The sequence below is a fragment of the Cervus canadensis genome, chromosome 32, assembly GCF_019320065.1.
Source record: "Cervus canadensis isolate Bull #8, Minnesota chromosome 32, ASM1932006v1, whole genome shotgun sequence".
In the NCBI taxonomy this organism is placed as follows: Eukaryota; Metazoa; Chordata; class Mammalia; order Artiodactyla; family Cervidae; genus Cervus; species Cervus canadensis.
This window is the reverse complement of record NC_057417.1, coordinates 38,082,844-38,105,240: the sequence shown is the minus strand read 5'-3', so window position 1 is coordinate 38,105,240 and position 22,397 is coordinate 38,082,844. Positions and strand designations below refer to the sequence as shown.

Below are 22,397 nucleotides of genomic sequence, written 5' to 3'. Positions count from 1 at the left end.
GCTCCGTTTTCTGCTGTTTATTGACAGCTGACAGTAGCTCCCTGCCCGGACCCCCCTCCCCACCTGCTAGCCCTGGTCCGGGCCACCCACTGCAGAGGCCAGGCAGATGGCCAGGCCAACCCACCTGGGGACATGTTAGTACGTGAATGCTGGGAGGGGCCCCACACGCCCAGACACTACCTCTGCAGAACCCCTCCACCCACCCGAGTCACAGTCGCTGGTTTTCGGCGTTTTTTAATTCTCTCTCTTTTTTTAAGAAATGTCAAAGTGTGCCCAACACACGTGGATCAGCAAACACAACAGAGGAGGCCAGTCAGTACTTTTTTGAGGGGGGGAGAGAGAGAGAAGGCGAGAACGGCCACACGACACGGCCTCGGACCACGAGCAGAGCGTCTGGGAACGGGAACAGGAGCGGGGCGGGCTGGCTGCGTGGGGCTAGCTGGGGCCCCCGGGAGGGAGGGTTGGGCACACCCTCACACGCACCACACAGCCTGGCATGCACGCCCTGCACCCACTGCTGACACACCCACGCTGTGCACACAGCTCCCTCGGAACCCAGGGGCACCCTCACACCAGCACCCCAGAGAGAGGCGGAGCCCTGCCCACTGTCTCCACCGCACGGAGGACACAGCCCAGCGGCGAGCAAGGCACATCCTTCAGGTTCTTCAGACGCAGAGAAGTTAGGAGAGAGATCAGAGGGGAGGCCCTGGCGGAACACGGACCCCTCCTCGGACCCCAGCCTCCCATTTGTGCTACTGGGCCAGGGGTCTGGCCACTCTGGGACCGAGGGAGGGACGGATAGACAGATGGTCAGGGCCTCTTGACAGCTTTTGTCTTGAGCTAGACTCCAGCGTCCTTGCAGTTGGTAAATGGTTTTCTATAGAATCAATAATATTTTTTTCTTTCTTTAAATATATATTTGTTAAAGTTATACCTTTTTGTATCTCTGGGGAAATCTGCCTTAGCTCATTCCCAATAAATTAATACTCTTCGATAGCTTATATTCTGGGGGGAGGGGGGTGCTGTGGGGCAGGGGGCCCAACCCAGCCCCTTGTGCTGCGCAGGAGCGGCTGGCGGAGGTCCCCATCGGGCAGTTCTGTGCTGGGCATAGGCCTGTGCTCTGCCCCAGACTGGGGAGGGGGCTACAGTGGCTGCCCCCTGCCCGCTGCCCCCCAGGGTGGGCCCAACCCGGGCTCGGAGCGGAGGTTCAGGAGCGGCCCCTCCCGCACCACGGCGGGCAAAGCCTGGCGGTGGGCGGCAGGCGGCCCAGCAGTTATTGCACGGGGAGGGGCAGCAGCATCTGACCAGAGCCCTTGGGTCCCCCGGCCAGGCAGTCATCCGGGCTGGGCCCGGCGGCAGGAGTTGTGCTTGTGCGGGAGCCTCGCACCCGGCCCCCCGCGCCCCGCCCTCGCGGCCCCGCCCGCCTGCCTGCTCACGCCGCGCCCAGAGGTGCCCATCCTGAGGTAAAGGTCAGCGTGCGGGCCCGACGTGGGCGGCCGCGTCACTCCAGCATGGCGTCCAGCTGGTCGGCCAGGTCATCAAACATGCTGCCAATGTCGTCCAGGATGCTGCCGGTGCTCTTCTCCTCCGCGGCCGAGGGGCTGCGGGAGGGCGCGGAGTGAGCAGGCGGGCGCGGGGCAGGACGTTTCGCCCCTCCGCGCGAAGGCCGCCGCCTCGCGGACACCACGGCCCGCCCGTGGGGCGGGGCCGGGGTAGGCCACGCCCCCGCAACGGCTGCCAAGCCCCGCCATGTTGGCGGGGCTAGCTCGAGACCACGCCCCCACGCACGACCAGTCCCCTCCCGCCCATGCTGGCCCCGCCCCATAGTGTGGGGCAGGGCCAGTTCAAGGCCACGCCCCCACGACATTTGCCAGCCCCGGCCCCTCCCCACGCACGGCCGCCTCTGGGGACCGGGCCCCTCTCAGAGCCCCCGCCCATGCCGGGCCCCGCCCCGCAGTGTGGGGCGGGGCTAGCTCGAAGGCCACGCCCCTCCGGCGCAACTCGATTCCCGCCGCCACAGGGCAGCAGCCTACAGGTGAGCGGCACCCTCGGCCGCGCGCAGGTCGCACCCAGTCCCGCACCTACCGCGATCCCTGCGCGTCCTCCTGCCGGATCTTCTCTTCCACGGCTTGCAGCGCCGCCGCCAGGCACGCGCTCGTTTCCTCCAGCTTCTGCCGGGCGCTGTCCCCCGGCGAGGTGCCGTCGGGCGTGGCTGGGGGTCCTGCAGCCGCGGCGGCAGCGCGCGGCGGCTTGGCGGGCACGTGCAGCGCGGGCGCACCGGGCGACGGCGGCCTGGCGGGGCTGGCGGGGCTGGCGCTCAGCGCCGGCGGCGTGCTGGCAGGCTTGGCGAGTGCGGCAGGTTGCTGGCGCGCCGGCGAGGGCGCGGGCGACGGGCTGGCACTGCCTGACTGCAGCCCCGCCGCGGCCTTGGCCGGCTTAGGCGCCGTGGGCGGTGGCGGCGGCTTGGGAGACACGGGCGGCGGCGTGCCATGCGCACGCTTCACCTCTGCGGGGAGGAGGAGACTTGCACCCGGGTGGGAAGTCGCGCGGCGCGCGCAAATCGCGCGCTGCCCGTCCCGACCCAAGCCCTGCTGAAACACTGCCCAAACGCCCTGCTTCGCAACCGGGAGCGAAAATAACGCCCTCTGCACTGCAGGCACTGCACTTCAGCTCCAGCCCTCCGTGCCCCTCTGCCCTGGGTCTCCCTGAGGCTGTCAGGGGGGGATTCGCTGTGCACACCTGTTTGGGTCACTGTTTCCAAACCCCGACCCATCCGCCCTCCCCCTCCATTCCCTTCCAGGAGTGGCCTGTTGTATGTAGCCACTGGCCCTTCCATTCCTTGAATGTCACAGGGCCTTTGCACCTCTGATCTTTCTGTCTGGAAGCCTTTCCCCTCCCTCCCGTGCTGGGGTCACTCTACAGCCATGTCAGAGTCCCCCCCTGAGCCCTCCGGCCTCCTGGGCCTGTCCTCCTTCCACAGGTGTTGTTATTTATGCACCTGTGCCTCCTCCACTGAGGACTTACGGACCACAACTGTCCCAGCTCTGGGCTGATGGGGTAGTCCGGGGGTGGATGGATGAGAGGGTCTGAGGATACCTTCCCACCCCACTCCCCCTGGCCTTCATCAGATCCAAGAAGCAGAAAACCCTGGAGACCCTGGTGTGGGGCCCCTCCCCAGCTGGCGTCCTGCACCTACCTGGGCTGCCGGGACCTGGCAGCGGCACCTTCTTGGAGGCAGGTGTGGGCGAGCCCTGGATCTTGGGCACGGGCTGAGCCAGAACGGGCTTGGGAGAGACAGGTGGCTTGGCCAGCTTCCGGGCATCACTGTCCGGAGGGGGCAGCGGGGGCAGGTGCATGAGGTCAGAGGGCGGGGGCTCAGCAGGCGGGGGCGGTGGGGGCAGCTCTGGGGGTCCAGCCTGCTCAGAGGCTGGCCGGCGGCGCACAGTGCCCGTTCCATTCTGGTACACAGACAGCGGCGGTGGGGGAGGCTCGGGACCCACCTCCCGCTCCTTGACCTTGGGCCGGCGCTTGACGGTGTCAGACTCAGTTAGGATGAACTTGACATTCTCCTGCTGGCTCTGCTTGGCCCGGATGCGCCTCTTGAGGGTGGCACTGGCCTCCACCCTGGCTAGGGGCGGGCCCTCTGCACCCACCTCGCCCTTGGTTGGACCTCTGGGCCGCTGCCGGGCGGCACCCTCTTCCACCAACTGGCCATGGTCTGCAGGCCCCGCTGGCTCTCCGGGACCCCGGCGAGCAGTGGCCAGGAGTCCCGTAACAGGCCCACTCAGCGTGCGGCGCCGGTTCACCACCTCGCCGTCAGGTCCGATGGCCTCCTTGTGCTTCACTGAGGCCAGCACCGTGGCCACCCGGCCTGGCTCTGGGCTGGCAGGGTGAGGCATGGGGTGGCCCTCAGGGGGCCTACGGGCTGCCCGGCCCCCACCCCCGATGGATGACAGCTCAAGCATGGCTGCGATGCTCTTCACACTGCCGGCACTTCCTGTGTCCACGCTGCCAGCCAGGTCACTGGCCCGCCGGCGCTGCGCCCGGACCCCCAGCCGGCTGTCCTCTGCCCCGGCCCCCTCAGTCTCCGCATCTGGCGCCGGCTCATCGGCCAGGTTGGCGCTGGCCATGGCGGAGCTGGAGCGCTTGGGTGGGGGCGGGGGCGGCCCCTTCTTCCGTGGCCGCACGGCGAACGACTGGCTGCGATTGACATTCTTGTCTGCACCGGCGGGCGCCCGCACAGAGTGGCTGCGGCCCACGCGCCGCTGGACCGTGGCATAGGGCCCGGCGGCGGCCGGCACCAGCAGCTCGTCCCGCTCCGGCTCACTGTCAGACGCCGCGTAGCGATTCAGGCTGTGGGCGCGCTTCTTGGGCCTCCCTGGCTCTGCGTCGGCCTCGGGCGGCAGGCACAGCGTGGGCACCGGTGTGGGCGTGGCTGTGGGCGCGGGCCCAGGGGCAGCCGGCCCAGCCTCACTCTCCACCGGTTGGGGCAGCACGTAGGCAAAGCCGCGGTGAGTGGGCGACTGAGGAAGCGAGCGGGGGGACATGGGTCGCTCCGTGGGCGGCAGCAGCTGAGGGGTGGGCTTCACCTTGGCTGTGGCTGGCGCTGGGCCATGAGGCCCCCCCAGGGCCTGTGGGGAGCTTGGCCGGGGTTTCGTGGGTGTCTGGGGGGGCGTGAAGTGGCTGGCCCCTGGCGGCAGGACCTGCCGAGGCTTGCCCGGCACTGGGGGCACGCTGGCCCGCTTGACACTGTGGCCATGGCGGCTGGGCCGGGCCTCCTTGGGGGGGGTGCCGGGGGCCGGCCCCTCATCGAGCAGGTACTCCTGGCTCCGTGACATGGGGCTGCTGGGCCCCGGGGGCCCGTCGCCCAGCAGCTCCTGGGAGCTGCTCATGTGCCGTGCTCTCCCCCCCAGGCTGGGCTCCTGCCTTCCCGAGGCCCTCGGGGTGGGCGGCAGGTGGTTGGAGGGCTTCTCGGCCGGGGCGGTGGCAGCAGCAGCCCCTTCGGCCGGGCCAGTCAGGGCCGCCTGCAGCTCCCCGCTGAGCTCGCTGTCCTGGAAGGTGGTCATCTTCGGAGACTGGCAGTCAGCCGGGGCAGGCTCGGGTGGGGGTGGCGACTCGATGGCCATCACCTCCAGCGACTGCGGTGCCTTCCGGCGCAGGGGTCCCCCCTCGTACTTAGCATACTCTGCCTTCTGCAGCTCTGCCAGTTTCCGCACGGCCAGCATCAGCTTCTTCTGGTGGCCTGAGTGGGGGCGGGGCACAGGTCAGGCACGGGAGCGCGTGGAGGACGGGGACGCGGGACGCGGCGGGGGGCAGGGCGGGGCCTCACCCAGCTTGGTGATGCCGATCTCCTGCAGGTCCTCCCAGGTGATGTCGGTGATGAAGTCAATGTTCTCGTAGCCGTTGTCCACCAGCACCTTGTAGTACTGCGCCAGGCCGATCATGGACAGCCACACGGCCAGGTTCGCCTACGGGGCGGGGGACACAGAGGGCAGCACGAGCTGGCTGCCCACACCCTGCCTGCCACTCGGAGCTGGTGGAGGGGTGGGCACCAGGCCAGCCTGGCACAGAGAGACGGAAGGACAAATGGACAGGCCGGAGGGGTCAGCACAGCCTTGACAGCACAGCCAAGGCCAGCTCACACACACGTGCGGACACAGGCAAACACACACAGAGGCATGACCCTCTCCACGGGAGACCCTCAGGGGGGTGGGGGAGGAAGGATACCCTCACCTGCCAGGCAGGCCAGGCAGCCCTGGGGACAGCACCCACGTGGACACACCTCACGCATCACGGACGCAGACACACAGCACCACCAACCAGCAACGGGTATACACACAGCTTGCACCCCAGTCATCCACGGCACTGACACTGCTGAGTCACGCTCACGCCCTCTCACCATTTCCCCACCATCGTCAGGCACACGTCACACAGCCTTGTCACACGCGTGCGCAAGTATCCATGATGGTCTTCACCCAGAACCAGCCAGTGGCCCCCTGACCAGGATCCACCTGTCCACACTCCCAGCTGGACGTCACTCATGCACCAACACAGCACACTTGGTCCCCGCCTGGGTGTGCAAGCAGAGTGAAGCCCCCAGGACCTGGGCGTGCTGGCTGGGGGGACCCCTGAGCCATGGACTGAGTGGGGCGAGGCAGCGTGGGTGAGCGTGCACCTGCCTGTCCCACCCCGGGGGCCCTTGGTGACCGCAGCATCTCCCTCCTGGACAGGTGGGAGCGCGAGGCCCAGAGAGGCGGCGCGGGTGGGACAGGCCCCAGGCCCCGCTCTCCCAGCCTGGAGCCTGTGCCTCCGCAGGGCGCCTGTGCATGACAGCGCTGGCCGAGGCCAGTGTGGCTGTTGGTGGGCACCTGGCATGTGTTCAGTGCATGCGTGCGCTCTGCGTGCTCACACACGCCTTCCTCGTGCCTGGGTTTGTGCCTGGGTGCGTGGCAGCCCCCTGTGGCATCAGGTGGGCATGCGATGGGCAGTGCTGTGGGGCGCCGCGTGGTGCCAACATCCCTGAGTGGTGAGCGTGTAGTAGAGATGGGGACGCTCTGGGCTCCAGGCTCCCCTTGCCCGAACAGCCCTCAGAGGAGGTCACCCCAGCCCCTGCCCGGGGAGGCTGGCCCCGGGGCCCCTGACGGATGAACAGAGGCCACCCTCCTCTGTCCTCTCCCTGGACTCCCCAGAAGGCAGGGGAGGGCCGTGGCTGTCTGTCCGTCTGTCGGTCTGCCCCTCCTGGGCCTGGCCACCAGGGTGCAGGGGGCCTTACGGGTTTGTGCTCAGGCAGCCAGTCGGGGAGGCTCAGGCCGCTGATCTCTGCGGTGATCTTCTTCCGGTGGCCGGGCTTGGTGACCCCGATGGCCGTGAGGTCCTAGATGGAGGAGACACCTGTTAGCCGGAGGCTGGGGGCCCATCTCCGAGCCAGCTGGTGGGCAGCCTTCCGGGCAGCTCACCTCAGGGGTCATGCGGCTGATGGTGGGCAGGTCATAGCCGGCGCTGATGAAATTGGGGGCATAGAGCTGCAGCTGGAACGTGGCAAGCCACTGGCTGACAGCCTCGGCGCCCTGGAAGACACAAGGCACCCGCTGCAGGCTCGCCCACCCGCCCCTCGGCCAGGCGTGCACCCAGCCACCGCAGCGCCTCCTTCTCTGCTCTGCCGAAGACCACGCGGCGCGAGCTGCCGTCCACTGGGCTGTCCACAGCTGCCAGGCCCCCGTCAGCCTGGTCGGGCGCTCTTCCCTCTGAGTCCAGGGCTCCACCGTCTCAGCGTCGTCCCATGCGTCAGCTGCCTGCTGTAAGCTCCACCAGGAGGGTCCCGCCGCCGTCCACATCACAGGCCTCCCTGACCACCCCCCTTTCCTGGCCCAGGGCCGCCCTGCCGTGTGGCCCGTGACAGGGACTCTGGGAATGGGGCCTCAGGAGGGGCCGCTGACTGCTGCCCCCCCCACGCGGGAGGTGGGCTCTGCCCTGGGGGATGCAGGAGAACTCAGCCAGCAGTTCACGCCTGCCCTAGCACGCAGGTGCACGCACACAGACCTGTCTCACCCCCACACACGCTTCCACTCATCTCGCACCCACACCCTCCACATGCACACACAGGCGCACCCATGCCCAGACCACAGTCACACCAGCCACACACAAACACACTGCCCGCTCACCTCACGCGTGTCACACTTTTAGATATACTGGCTTACACACACAGCCTGCACAAGAGACAACAACTACGCACACAGACTGACAGACCAACAGAGGGACGGGCCTGGCCCGTTGAGGGCGCTGGCCGTGCTGTGACCCAGCCAGGCAGGCCTCCCTGGCCCCCGCCCCTCAGCCTCCCTGGCCCTGTACCTTGCCCTCGGACGCCGCCTCCAGCTTCTTGGGTGGCTGCTCCCCATAGCCTGGGCCCACGTGGGCTGCTGGAGGCTGGGCCCGGGTCGCACCTAGGGACGAGAGGGTGAGGAGGGGCGAGGGCTGCCCAGGGGCCACCTCCATGCCTGGCCAGCAGCACCGTCTCCTTGCCCTTACCTGCAGGGCCCTCTGGAGGCTTGACCGGGCTATCCCCGGGGCTGGAGTCAGATACCGGCTTCTGGGAGAGCACCGTTGCCAGGAGCTGGAATCCAGACAGGCTGGCTGGCCAGTGCTGCTCCAGACCTAGGCACCCCGGCCCTGCCAGCACCCCACCTACCTTGACCCCTTCAGAGCCCGCGTGCAGGGTGTGGCCCCCGCCGCTCCGGCCCCCAGCTGTGCTGCTCAAGCTGCCGCTTCGGTCCCCGCCTGCCCGCAGGACAGAACAATGTCAGCAACGCCCTCCCCACCCCACCCCGCCCCGCCGCCTCCCCCCCCCAGGCTCCCCACCCACCTGCAAAAGGCTTCCTCAGCACCCAGATCTCCTCGGGGGGCGCAGCGGGCCCTGCGGAGCTGCCTCCCTGGGGTGGACTTGGTTCAGCACCTGCTCGGGGACCTGCAGGCCAAGCACAGCTGCCCTGAGCCCTGGATCGGCTCCAGGCCTGCATAGAGCAGAGACCAGATACATGCACGCGCGCGCGCACACACACACACACACACACGTGCGTACACACACACGTGCGTACACACACACATGTGCACACAAGCACACAGAGACACACGCAGGTGTACACACACACGCACACAGGCCGGGAGGCTCAGTGCCAGCTCCTCCTGCCCCGGCTGTCTCCAAGGAGCTGAGAGACCCTCGGAAGACCCCTCCCAACCCTGGACACTGGTGAGCAGGAGAGCACGGCAGAGCCGGGTGCAGGCCAGCTACTCTGCCTGTGTCCTGTATGTGGGGGTGGAGGTTCACAGGAAGAGTACAAACACCTCTGACGGGGAGCAGGGGGAGGAGGTCCCCAGGAGCCTGGGCACTCGATGACCTTGGGTGGACTGACCACACCTCCTAGCTGGCTGGCCCCCTCTGCCCTCTCACTGGCCTGTCAACCTCCACGTCCTCTGCACAGGATCAGCCCGCCACACCTGGACCCCATCTGAAGCCCTTCCACAGCCCTGTGGCCTCCTCCTACACCCCTCACTCTGTCACCGAGTCAGCCACCCTGGGCTCCACTGGACCCTCGCATACGTCACACTCTGTCCTGCCTGAGCGCCTCTGCACGTGTGGTTCCCACTGCCCCGAAGGCACCGCCTGCAGCCTGCCCCCTCCCACTTCTCAGGGCCTTGTCTGTCCACTGTCTGAAGTGGGCGTCCATCTGCAATCTCTGGGTCACCGGTCAGCACATTTCCCTCCGTGCTGACTTCACTGTCCTGTGCCTCCCCCACCCCCCTGCCCCAGAGCAAGCTCCTTGAGAGCAGGAATGACGGCCATTTGGGTAATCGTCTATTCCTCGAGCCTGGCGTGCAGTGTCTGCTGAATCAATGGAGGATCGGGTCCAGGGACACGGGTAAGAGCTGGCAGGACAAACTCCGGACCTCACACCCAGTGATGGCGGGAGCTCGCAGTCCTGGCCCACCCCGAAACATGCCATACACATGCTCCCGTCTGGCCGTGAGCCCCTGGCCTGGGCTGGACTTGCCTGCTCGCTTAACGATGGCCTCGCCCAGGGAAGACGGGAAGTATCCCACACGGTCATTGCCTGTCCTGTTGTCATGGATACAGCCCTTCCAGCGGCCATCTGGGTGCTGCTCAAGGACCTGGCCAGATAAGGTGAGGGGAGCACGCTTGGGGGGTACTCCCCTCTGGGTCAAGTCGATGGGTGGCCTGGGCCCCCCCAGTTCTTGCCAGGTGTTGGGGGCAGCATCCCAGGCCCCTCTCAGCCCTGCTCCAGCAGCCCCAGACCGTCCTTACTGTGATGATGTCCCCAGCTTTCACGTTGAGGCTGGTCAGGTCGTAGTTGTTGCAGTAATCCTTGGTCGCCCGGACCTGCAGGGCCGCCGAGGCCTCTGGGGACACAGGAGGTGGCAGACTCCCCCAGTCCTGTGAGCCGGCCCGGCCCCGGCCCCGCCCCAGCCCCCCGGCCCTGCCCCAGCCCACCTCGCAGCAGCTGCTTGATCTCCTTGCTGGCCTGGGAGGTGGTAAACTGATGCACGATGTCCAGGGCGGTCTGGCTGTACGTGTTCCTCACATGGGCGTTGATCCCGTTCTGCACAGGCCAGACAGCGAGGCCTGTCAGGAGCCCCCTCCATCCTCACCCGACCCCCGTGCCCCCCACCCTGGCCCCCGACTCACATCCAGCAGCAGCCGAACCACCTCCGTCTTCCCGCAGAGCGCGGCCTCGTGCAGGGCGGTGCCGGACTTGGTCTGGCGGTTAATGTCGATGCCGGCTTGGAGCAGCAGTCTGGCGGGGCGGCAGGGGGAGCAGGCAGGGCCTTGCACGGGAGTCCACTGGTCCAGCACCCCGAGTCGGCCTCCGACTCCTGGAGGCCCAGAATGAGCCAACCCGACCCCACCTCCCCGACCACCTCCCCAACAGGATGGCCTCCGCCAGTGATGGGGAACTTGCGGGAGTCCCCCTCCCGATGCGAACCCTTCACACTCTGGTCTTGTCTCATCCCAGAACAAGCAGTGCTGCGATATGTACTTTGAGCATGGGGAAACGAAGGCTCAGAGATGCCGAGAGTCGCCACAGGGCCACCTGGCAGGTGGCACAGGCTGGGAGGCTGTAGAAGCCCACTCCCCAGCCCCCGCCGGGGCATCCTTTATGGGGGCGGCTGGAGGCATCCCTCGTACCCGAGGCCTGACCACATCCCCATGGCTCCCCGGCTGCTCCGGTCTTACTGCCAAGCCAGGAGTAGGCAGCCCGAGGCAGGGAGCCCCTCACCCCGCCCCCACCCCGGCCATACCTGATGATGTCGATGTGGCCATTCTTGGCCGCCAGGTGCAGGGGGCTGGTGCCGTTGGGGTCGGTGGTGTCCCCCGGCCGGGGCTCCAACAAGGCCGTACACATGTTGCTGCTCAGAAGCAGCTGGACCACCTGGAGGGAGGGGTGAAGAGTAGGGGGCCCAAGAAACGGGGTGGGGGCCCCCTAGGAGAAGAAGACGGAGCGGATGGAGTCACACTCAGCTCTCTGGGGAGACTTACCCCGACGCGGCCAAACTCACAGGCCAGGTCCAGGGGCGTCTTGCCCGAGTTGTCCACCATGCAGGGGTTGGACTGGTGCTGCAGCAGCATTTCGGACTGCAGGGACCACAAGGTGCGGTCAGGCCTGGGGCGTCCGTCAGGCTGCTGCTGCCCCAGGTGCCCTGTTGCCCCCAGGGGCGGTCCTTACCACATCATAGTGACCGTGCTGGGCCGCCAAGTGCAGGGGGATGTGGCCCTCGTCGGATGGGATGTTCACCGCCGAGCCTGCCTTCAGCACCAGCTTCATGGGCTCCTTCCGGCCCTGCCAGGCCGCGTAGTGCAGCGGCCGCATGCCTGGGGGGGTGGACGGGGGCAGTTGGGAGCTGGAGCTAGACCCTGACCCTGACCCCACGAGAAGCTGCCTCGACCCAGACCAGGACCCCAAGCTGACCTCAGTTGAGGGACCATCGAGGCCTCCAGGGTCCCCAAGCTCTGACTTTAACCCCCTTGCCCCTGGCTCCAAGGTCCCTGGCCTTTACTGTCCACCTCCATCACTAAATTACAAGCTCCAAGAGGACAGTGGTTTTTATCCACTTCGCTCACTGCCGTGTCCTGCCTGTCAGGCCTTGCCTTTGTTGTCCTTGATGTCCACAGCAGCCTGGGCCTCCAGCAGCAAGGTGATCAGCTCCGTGTTGCCATTCAGGGCTGCATGGTGCAGGGCTGAAAAGCTGCAATGGGTGATGGACACGTGTGGGCAGGTGCCAGACACCCCGCCTGCCCTAGGAGTCCCTGACCCCCACACCAGACTGATGCCTCCCTGGGCTGAGCACTCACCCATCAGGGTCTTGGAAATTGACATTGATCTTCTTGGTGGAGCCCAGGAGCTCTGCGGGGGTGGGGGGAGGGGAGGAGACACGGTGAAGGAGGCCCACCTGGGGCCCAGCCCCCTCTAGGCAGCCTGAGAGCGGCTGGCTAGCTCCCTGGCGGGCTCAGAGCCAAAGCTATCTAGGTCTTCAGTTTAGAAGCGTTCATTCATTCAGCTCTGTTCCCTGCACCCAGCACCAGGTACCAGCTTTCGGACCTCGGTTTTTCACTGAACTGAAATGCTGGGAGGTTTCCCCGGGCCAGGACCTGTCTGAGAGGCCAGGGCTGGGCACCCACACAGGCGCACACATGTGCACACGAAGCCCTCCCTGGGGACGCTGGCTGAGCCCCTGCCAATGGTGGGAGGGAGAGAGCCAGCCCAATCTGTCTCTCAGAAGGGCCCAGATGGGCCCGGGGGCGGCCTGCCACACCCGGAAACAGGGGTATCTCTGGGAGAGAGCCACACTTCCAGGGTGCAGCCTCCCCCAGCTCCAGCCCCAGGCCTGGCCAGTGTGGATGCGCCCCATCCAGCCAGGCGGGAAGGGGAGGCCGACAAGTGGGCCCGTGCCTCTGGGCAGCCACGCGATAGTGACCCCCTCGTCGGCCTGCCTGAAGCCCACGGGGCTCCGGCCCTCCCTCGGACGCCCCGGTCTCCTCCAAAGTCCTGGCCTCCACCGGGCGCCGGCCAGAGGAGTGGAGCCCACCGATGCCCTATCCATGGGCTCAGGCCCAGCCGGACTGGGGCCAATCCCCTGCCTGTCTGGGCCGTGGTTACATAACCCATTTGTGGGTCAGTCACTCTGTGAGGGAGGGGCTGGCAGGACAGAAGCCCCTTTGTCCAGGCCCAGGACAGGGATGGGGGCGGGAGCCCGAGGGAGTCGGGGCCCAGAGGGGCTGCTGCAGGGCCCACTTGGTGACCCATGGCAGCCCCAGCCGCCCCGGCCTCGGTTCTCAGCTGCTGGATGTGGGGTGTGAGGCCACTGGTGGCCCACAAGGCCCACAGAGTCGGACGGGCCTCTGCCCCTTACTAGCCCTGTGGCCTGGGCCATGAGCTTGGAGGGTCTAAGGGGCCGGCCTCGCAGGTCCAAGGGCTCAGCACGTGGCCGTTGCTGACACAGCTCCACAGGGATCCTCCCCACCCTCCCCAGGGAGGGGCTTCTCCAGCCAATAGCCCAAGAGCAGAGGCTCCAGGACCAGAGGCGTCTCCACCCCTGCCCCTGCCCCTGCCCCTGCCCCTGCTCAGACATTTGGCTGATGCTGAAGTCTAAGTTTGCACCAGTGCCGCCGTCGGTAGTCCAGCGCAAAACCTTGGAGGCAGCCCTGGGTCCTTATATCTTCATCGGTAAATCCTGTGGGCTCTGCCTTTATAACCATTTAAAGCACGCCTGGAATCCTCTCCTTTCTTGGTACCAACATCCCCACCCTGGGCCAGGCCAGCATCTCTCCAAGGACCACAGCCACCTCCTCTCCACTGGCCTCCCTGCTTCCAGCCTGCCTCCTCCAGTCCACCCGCTGAGGTCGGGGGGGCCCCCTGAGGACATGCATCTGATCCCGCTGCTCCCGTCTCACTGGGGTTAGAGGCCGAAGCCGGACAATGGCCCAGCATGACACACTTTCCCCTCACCCCTGCTCCAGTCACATGAGCCTCCTTGAAGGCACTCTGACGCACTGACCTCTGCCACCACAGGGCCTTTGCACAAGCTGTGTATGTGGAGGGGGCAGGCATTATTCTTCCTTCTTCCCATGACTCCCTCTTCATATTCTCCAGGCCTTTATCCAAGACCTGCTTGTCAAAGCCTCCTCACTCCCATCTACAGTGGTAATTATCTGGGAGTCCAGTGGTTAGGATTCAGCACTTCCACTGCCGGGGCCCAGGTCCAATCCTTGGTTGGGGAACTAAGAATTCTGCAAGCCATGAGGCCTGGTCAAATAATTTTAAAAATTGTTTTTGTTCAGTTGCTCAGTCATGTCCTATTCTTGCGACCCCATGGACTGCAGCACGCCAGGCTTCCCTGTCCTTCACTATCTCCTGGAATTTGCTCAAACTCATATCCTTTGAGTCGGTGATGCCATCCAACCATCTCATCCTCTGTCACCCCCTTCTCCTCCTGCCCTCAGTCTTTCCCAGCATCAGGGTCTTTTCCAGTGAGTAAATAAAATGGTAACCCCCAATCCCATCCCGTGTCTGTTGTTCTTTTCTCTTTAAGTCCCATACCACCATTTATCTTGTTTACTGTCCACCTCCATCACTACATTACAAGCTCCAAGAGAACAATGGTTTTTATCTACTTTGCTCACTGCTGTATCTTTTCAGCTAGCAGTGCCGGGCACACATGATGCGCTCAGTGCCCGGTGACTGAACTGAACCCTCATCCCACATACTGCATCTACCTGCCAGGCTCGGCTTCACGAGTGAGACCCGTGCGGCCACTCAAGAGGAGCCCTGTGCTGGGTGGACACTCTGCTGCCGTCTAGAGACTGTTGTCTTTTAGACAAGGCAGCCCCCCTTTTTGTCCTGCACTAGGCTCTGTGAACTATGCGGCCGGGCCGGCCACAGTCCCTGCTGCAAAGCTGAATGGAGCCCAAGTGTTGGTGGCCCACTAGGGACTCCCGACTGTGCTCAGGGCTGTGCTCAGCTCCTTCTCACGCCAGAAGGCTCTGCCTGACTCTAGCGTTTGCTGCCCCCGTGCCCTTAGTTCCAGTGTAGCCAGGCTCAGCTTCTCCCAAGAGCCTCCCTGGGCCAGCTCACTCTCCCTCCCGCAGCGGGCACCCAGGCAGCTGCTTCAGGAGCTCCGAGCAGAGGTGGAGGCCTGGCCATGCCTACAGGTGCTGAGGTCTCAGAGGGGCTGGAGGTCAAGGCCCAGAAGTGACACACGCTGGTGGGGAGGGGGCGTCTGCATCCAGAAGGGGACCACCCCCCACAGGAGAAGGGGGCTTCTTGTAAGGTCATCTCCCCCCGCCGCCCCCGGGCTGGTCTCAAAGTGCTGGAACTGGATGTAGGCGGGCTTGAGGCCTTGGAGCACCCCCAGTTCCCATGGGGACACTGGGCACTCAGAAAGCCCCCAAAGCGGCAGCCTGCCTGGGGCTGGGGGCTGCACCTTGCAGAGACAGGTGTCCTGACTGAAGCTGGTGCAGAGCAGGGCTGCCCAGGCCTGAGGGCGGTGGGCACAGAGCGGAAAGTCCCAGGAGCTCCTCGCCCTTCCCACGAGGCACCGAGGCCTATGGCTCACCGCCGGTCACGGGGCACGCACCTGGCCCCTGACCCCCAGAACTCGGGCTCTCCTGCGGCCCCCACCTCTAATTGTTCTCCTGCGACCACCCCAACCTGGGAGACCAGCTGCAAACTCCAGCTGCAGAGGCCTCGGGGGAGACGACCCCAGACCCTCTTCCACCCTGTCCTCCTCCACCCCTCTACAAGGGGCTCCTCCAACCACGGGCGCCGTGCACAGGCCACATCCGTGCCCTCCAGGGACGGGCCTCAGCCTCCTCTGCTCCCGCGTCAGCCTGGCTGCGCCCCGCGGCCTCCAGAGGGCGAGGCCCCCCCACGCCCCCAGAGCAGGCAGCACCGAGCGAGGTGCTGGAGGGCAGCTCTCGGTGGGCTAAGGTTAGCGAGTGAGCGAGTGCGGGAGCATGTGGTCTCCAGTGAATCTGAAGAAAGGGGAGGCGGGGCCGGAGGGAGGACAGGGCGTCCCCACACCCCAGAAGGCCAGCCCCCACCCCAGTAGTTTCCCTTCCGAGCAGAGCAGTCTCTTCTTCCCTCCAAGGACGACTGCTAAGGGTGGCAGCCTGTGCATGTAAGCGGAGGCTCCCTTCAGGCAGGATGGGGGAGCCGCCAGAGCCCAGGGTGACGCTGGGGGGGGGGGGTGGGCTGAAGTGAAGGTGTCAGCGCTGGGAGGGGACTGCAGAAATGAGGGTGGTGGGAACACCTCTAGAGTTGGGGGGCCCCAGGGAGCACAGCTGGATGCCCCCCACCCCATGGCCCAAACTCCAGCTGTACTTTGCTGAATCAAAATACATCTTACTCCAAAGCAGGCCAGTGTTGCCATGACAACCGAGCTAATTCATGGAGGGATTTCTCCATCTGATTTATTACACCCGCCCCTGTGAGTCAGAGAGCCCAGATTCAGGGGCCAGGGCAGGTGTCTCTCCTATCCGGAGACCAAGCCACGCAGGGACGAATGCAGAGATCCAGGGGGGGACACGGGTGGAGGTAAAAGCCCCACACGTCCCCCTGGGGGCCAGAGTGGAAGAGAGGAGGAGTCCCCAAACCTGATGCTCCCACTTCCTCCACGCACCCACCCTGGGCTGTCTAGGAAATGGCCAGGGTGGCTCAGACAGTAAAGAATCTGCCTACAATGCGGGAGAGCCAGGTTCAATCCCTGGGCTGGGAGGATCCCCTGGAGAGGGGAATGGCAACTCATCCCAGTATTCTTGCCCGGAGAATCCCATAGACAGAGAAGCCTAGGGGGCTACATTCCATGGGGTGGCAAAGAGTCTGACATGACTGAGTGACCAACACTATCACTACTAGCCCTTCCTGAGTACACACGAAGGCCTGGGCTCCCTGCACACTCTTACTGTTCTTAAAACAAGGCTGTGGGGCAGGGACCACCGAGGGTCCCATCCCACAGATGAGGAGACCCAAGCTGTCTGCACCCAAGGTTGGCTGGCCACTAGGTGGAAGTCTTTGCCTTGCTTTCACCTCTCATCCCTGCTCCTGCTTTTGAGGCTCAGCTGAGGCAGCCTCTGCCTGAAAGCCCTGCCTTTCTGGGCCCCGAGGCCCTGAAGCCGGTCCTCAGTGGCAGCCCGTCCCTGGGCCCTGGGTAGGGAAGGCAGGGCCGGCCTGTGCCTGTGAAGCACACAAGTGCAGCTCTATAACTGCATAGGGCAGGCGAGGAGCGGCCAGGCGGGGCTGCGGTGGGAGGGGTCCTCCTGGGGCTCAAGGAGCTACCCCCAACTGCCCCAGGGGCCGTCTCAGTTCTCAGCATCTCTCCTGGAGAGAGGGGAGGGGCTTCTATCCGCTTACACACCGCCCCAGGGGATGGCATGGGGCGTGGGCCACCCAGAGCCCACCTGAGACCCAGAGGAGGCCGGCGGCGCCCTCACAGGTGCCCTGGTACACTGACACGGCCTTACGTGCGCCGCCGCACACGCCCTTCAGTCCATCCCCGGCGTCCCCGGGGAGGCTCTGAGCTGAGCCGGGATGAGTGCTAGGATCAGGGCTCCAAGCTTCTCAGCGTCCCCTGGGGCGCCCACAGCCCCAGCTCAGGAAGGCCAGTGGGAGACCCCCTCCCCTCCCAGCCCCCTTTCCCAGCAGGGAAGCCAGAGAGGGCCAGGATGGCACCTGCCTGCAACTCAGCCTGCCCGGGGCTGGGCGACCTTGGGCCTCGGCTCCCCCTCCGGTAAACGGCCCCCCGCCGGCCATGCCTGGGCAGCCACACCCCCAGCGTGGTCCTTCCCCCCCTCCCTGCCAAGCCTGTTATTAAACACGGGGCGGGGAGGGGTCTGACAGAGACTGTCGGCCCTGTAGTCGCCCCTCACCGCAAAGCGCCCCTCCTTCTCTCCATGGCGTTGTTGGGGGGGGGGGGGGAGACGCCTCGCCCTTTAAAGGCCCAGCAGAGACCTCCAGCTGTCAGCCCGCAGCCCGGGAAGGGAGGGGATCGCAGGCGGGAGAGACGGATGCGAACGCCTGCGGCCAGGGAGGCGGATGCCGCCAGGTGCCCGCTCCGGGGCTCGGGGTGACAGCCGGGAGCTCGAGGCCTCCCCTCCTTCAGCGCTGGCCGTGGGGGGCGCGGACCGAGGGTCCGGGCGCTGCTGGCCCCGCCCCGCCCCCCGGGACCCGAGAGCATCCCCCTCCGCGGCCGGCGCCGGGTGGGGTGGGGGGCTCGGCGCTGGAGACGGCCCCGGGGCGCGCCGCCGCTCCCGCCCGCCCCCCGCGCCCCCGCGCCCCCCGGACTCACTGGCCTTCCCGGGCCGCGGCCTCTGCAGCAGCCTCTGCGCGGTCCCCACGTCCTCCGCCTTCACCGCCTGCACCAGCTCCTGCTCCTTCCCCATGGCGCGGCCGGGGCCGCAGCGACGCGGCTGCGCTCCGTGCGCTCGGCGCGGCTCCGAGGCGGCGGCGGCAGCCCCGCTGCACCGGCTGCCTCCTCTGCCCTCCCCCGCCGCCTCCGCCGCCGCCCGCGCCCCTCGCCGTCCTCGGGCTTGGGCTAGGGATCGGGCTCCCGGCGCGGAGGGGGCGGGGAGCGCGTCACGGGCGGGGGGCGGCCCGGGGGCGGGGGCCGGCGGCGGCGGGCGCGGGGCGGGGGCGCGGCACCTGGCGCCGCCTCCCGGACGCCTGGGTCCCCCTCCTGCGGCCGCTGACCTCGGTGCGCCCGCGCCGGCCGCGCGCCCGGCTCCTTGGCTCCGCCCCTACCTCCGGCTCCTTCCCCCCAGACGCCCCCTCCCCACGTGCCGGCCGCGCGGCTCGGGCCTGGCCTCTGCGGACACCCCGCGGCCCGGGCGATGGCCGGGGGACTGGACGCTGAGCCCCGACTCGGCGGCGACGCCAGGCAGAGCCCGAGAGCCTTCCAGAGGCTGCGGGACCCACGGGGGGAGGGACTCCGGCAGTGGGCGGGCGGGGACCCGGGCACCGAGAGACCCGGGCATCGGGCGCGGGAGCCGGGCCGCCAGAGGCTGTCAGACATTTCTGGCCTGTGGCTCCCGTGGGAGGTGTCGAGGGACTGTGAAGAGGAATCTCCCAGTAATGAATTCGGTGTCAGGGAACCCGCACACCCCCCGCCCCGCAACTGCACCTTCACGCCCTGCAGTCTCGGGCTCTCTCCACAAACAATGCTCCACGACCCCCGCCCCCACCTCAATCTGAAACCCGACCTCAGTGCACCTGCCCAGCACCAGCTGGGGTTCAGCCCCCTAACCCCCGCTAAGAGGGACTGGGTTCCCTCATCCCCAGCACCGAGTGGGATGTAACTCTTCAGATCCACAGGCCCTGGGGCTTCAATACCCCCACCCCCAGCACCAGTGGGGTCACAGCCCTTCCCAGCAGCAACCTGAACCCCCACACAAGCCTGCTTACCCCCAGCCTCCGGCCCCAGCTTCTGACAGCCCCCCCACTCCCCCTACACACACACACACACACACACACGCACAGGTCTCATCCTTCTGACCTCAGCCTCCTCCTTGGGGCCTCACCTTGTCATGGCTGCAGCATTCTAGAGACAGAGCGGCTCAGACTCACTTCCCTCATTTGCAAGGACGGGCAGATCATCCCCCTCCATGCAGCCTTGGGAAGGTTCACACACATGATGGTGGGACGCCCCTCTGCCACCCAGACCATCAAGCTGGTCCAGAAAGAAGGCGGCCAGAGGGTGGAGGAGGATGAACAGCAGGCACTGGGGTTCCCTGATCTGGGCAGCTGGTCAGTCCCCTCCATAGGGTCTCCCATGAAGTTATGGAGCAAGCCGATGTCTTACGTCCACAGGGGTCCCTAAACACAAGGGCCCTTCCCCCCACCCTTTATGGTTACCAATTCCTGGGCACCTGCTGCATCAGGCACCTTGCTGGAACCTGGACTTACTGTATGTACCCTTTTGACAGATGAAGAAAGTGAGGCTCAGTGAAGAAAAGCCAAGTGACTCACCTGAGGTCCCAGAGTCTCCGGCTCATGAGTTTGAGATCTGAACCCACAGCCACCTGCGTTTGTCCCAGTTCTCCCTCTCACCGGATTTGCCTTTCCAGCCACTGTGTCTTTCTGCATCTTGGTTCCCTCTCCATAAAATAGGGAGCGATACCTCCCTGTAGATTATTTGAGGATTGACTGATGCTACCTACAAAGCACTTTGCCGTAGAACTTAGTAAGTGTTCAGCAAATCGCTTCTGTGGGTGTTGTGATATTCCCCATCTGGGTACCAATTGCATTTTATTCATCTGCAGAGCTTAACAGTGTGCCTAGCACACAGGAAACATTACCAGAAAAACAAAAAAGTTAGCGTCCTTACCATTATTTTTCTGTTTTGGCTGGCTGAGACAAACCATGAACTGCGAGGTTGCAGAAGGCTCTTGAGAGTCCCTTGGACAGCAAGGAGATCAAACCACTCAATCCTAAAGGAAATCAACCCCAAATATTCACTGGAAGGACTGATGGCATTGGCCACCTGATGTGAAGAGCCGACTCATTGGAAAAGATGCTGATGCTGGGAAAGATTGAAGGCAGGAGAAGAGAGTGACAAAGGATGAGATGGTTAGATGGCACATCAACTGTGAGTTGAGTTTGAGCAAACTCTGGGAGATGGTGAAGCGCAGGGAAACCTGGCGTCCGTGGGGTTGCAGAGTCGGACACGACTGAGCGACTGAACAACAAAGCAAACCACCCTGGCCTGAGCCTAGCGTTTTCAGGGCCTGGGGCAGGAGTACGGACAGAGGCCCACACACCGGATGTCTAAGAATTTAAACGTTATAAGGCGTGCTGATAACATGTTAAATAAAATATGTCTATCCTCCTACCTTGACAAATACACCTTCATCATACCTGAAAGGCCAAGTCCTAGTTTAGAATGATCACATAGTTCTGGGAAATGAACTGGCCCTGCCTCTAGCTGCCTCATCTCCATTCTCTGCCCACCTCCGCTCTAGACAACTAACAGGTAGCTGATAGACCTAAGGGTGGGCAACTTGCTGTGTGGTCCATCATCCTTTCAGGAGAACAGACCTGGGAAGAGAGCTGACAGATTCTGCCAGATTCGTCCTGGTGGGTGAGGCTAATGCCCTAGGAGGAATCAGGCATTCTAGATCTGCTACCAACCAGCCCAGAGAACCCGGGACAAGCTCCCTACGCTCAGCTGGCCCATCTGTAAAATGGGCCAGCAGTTCTGCCCACAGTCCTCAGTTGATGGGAGGGTCCACCTGGAAACAGAGATATGAAACTTCCTGGGGTCCCCCCAGCCCAGGGATGGGGGCGACAGAGCGGGCCATCCACTCAGGCCAGGGATATGAGGATGCAGAGGCGTGGGACCTGGGCAGCCCTCCAGGAAGTTGGGCCTGGGAGAACGATCCCAGGAGGAGGGGCCGCTGAACCAGCAGAATTGCTGAGGCTCAGCCTGGAGTGGAGTGGCTGCCTCACTGCAGCCCGGGCTGGCCCCTGCCCAGCTGCACAGCAACCTCTCCCCTCCCCTGGCCGCAGTGTACCCCCGCTCCTGCCCACCAGCTGTGTGCCCTGCCAGGGGCTCCATGGTGCCCCCCCAGACCCCCAGGGCCCTGGGGTCCAGCCCCTTATGTAAAAAATGGTGATGATGAACGTCCCCTCCCGGTGGACTGCTGGGAGCATGAAGTCTGAAAGCTGCCATGGTTTCTATCATTCTCAAAGATGCCACCTCTGTAAGTGCTCAGCTGATGCTTAGTACATGTAGGGATCCGCAACCATGGGTCGGGTCTCCCCTTTCTGCCCAGCGGGGATGCTGGAGCTACTCAGGCTGGACAGGGAGCCTGGCCTGGTCTCTCAGTTACCCCCTAGGCACGGGACATATGCAGCCCTCCCTCCAGTGCCAAGTCACTTCAGTTGTGTCCAACTCGGTGCGACCCCGTGGACTGTAGCTGACCAGGCTCCTCTGTCCGTGGGATTCTCCAGGCAAGAAGGTTGGAGTGGGTTGCCATGCCCTCCTCCAGGGGATATTCCTGACCCAGGGATTGAACCCGCGTCTCTTATGTCTTCACCTGGGAAGCCCCCCACAGAGTCCTCACAAAAATGCAGACTGCTCAGGGCACGCCCCACCCCGGCCACAGGCCCAAGACACCTGGCTGTGTCCCCCGGCCCTCTCCCGCCCCCGCCTCTGTCCCACACTCGTCTCTCAGGCTTTATGCTGCTCTGGACATCCTTCAGTTGCTCCCAAGCCCGCATATCCATCTGCCACTCCCTGGAGCTGCCCTGGGAAGTGCCTGGACTTCAAGAGGAAGATGAGCATGTCTGGGGGGTGGGGTGCCCGCAGGCAGTCGCCCAGCCAGAAGGGGTGAGATCAGGGCGTAGCTGAGCCCAGTGGGGTGGGTTCTGCCATGTTCTAACCACGTGCCCTGGGATGTGAGCCTCGGGGGGTTTTAAATTTTATTTATTTTTGGCTGTGTTGGGTCTTCATCGCCCTGCAGGCTTCCTCTAGCTGCAGCAAGCAGGGGCTGCTCTCTAGTTACAGGGCCGGGCTTCTCATTGCGGTGGCTTCTTTTGTTGAAGAGCATGGGCTCTAGGGCACGTGGGCTCAATAGTTTAGTTGCTCCATGGCATGTGGGATCTTCCAGGATCGGGATCGAACTCATGTCTCCTGCGTTGGCAGGCGGATTACCACTGAGCTATCAGGGAAGCCCCAAGCCTCAGTTTTCTCACCTGCAAAATGGGGTTGGTTCCTCCTTGGCAGGGTTATTGCAAAGACCCAATGCAGAATGTGGGTAAAAGGCTCAGCACAGTTTGGCAGTTCCTCAAGAACTGAAACGTGGAATTACCACAAGATGCAGCAGCCCCACTGCT

General features: G+C 64.8%; 1 protein-coding gene across 2 annotated transcripts; it reads right to left on the bottom strand.

Annotated features, from left to right (window-relative positions):
* Positions 1-2: 2 nt before the first annotated feature.
* CASKIN1 (CASK interacting protein 1) lies at positions 3-18,143 on the bottom strand. 2 transcript variants are annotated; one of them, XM_043455598.1, is made up of 20 exons: positions 17,854-18,143; positions 11,864-11,915; positions 11,660-11,757; positions 11,238-11,383; positions 11,051-11,146; positions 10,813-10,943; positions 10,199-10,307; positions 10,004-10,112; positions 9,818-9,912; positions 9,546-9,663; positions 8,360-8,461; positions 8,186-8,274; positions 8,026-8,110; positions 7,849-7,940; positions 6,957-7,067; positions 6,773-6,874; positions 5,330-5,468; positions 3,197-5,242; positions 2,086-2,506; positions 3-1,601 (listed from the first exon to the last, which is right to left on the bottom strand). In XM_043455598.1, exons 1-20 carry the CDS (start codon positions 17,945-17,947, stop codon positions 1,502-1,504), a joined length of 4,335 nt encoding a protein of 1,444 aa, XP_043311533.1. In that variant the 5' UTR covers positions 17,948-18,143; the 3' UTR covers positions 3-1,501. The 2 variants fall into 2 exon arrangements, with proteins under 2 accessions (XP_043311533.1, XP_043311534.1); XM_043455599.1 differs by lacking the exons at positions 6,773-6,874; positions 6,957-7,067 and having other exon boundaries at positions 17,854-18,141.
* Positions 18,144-22,397: the final 4,254 nt, after the last annotated feature.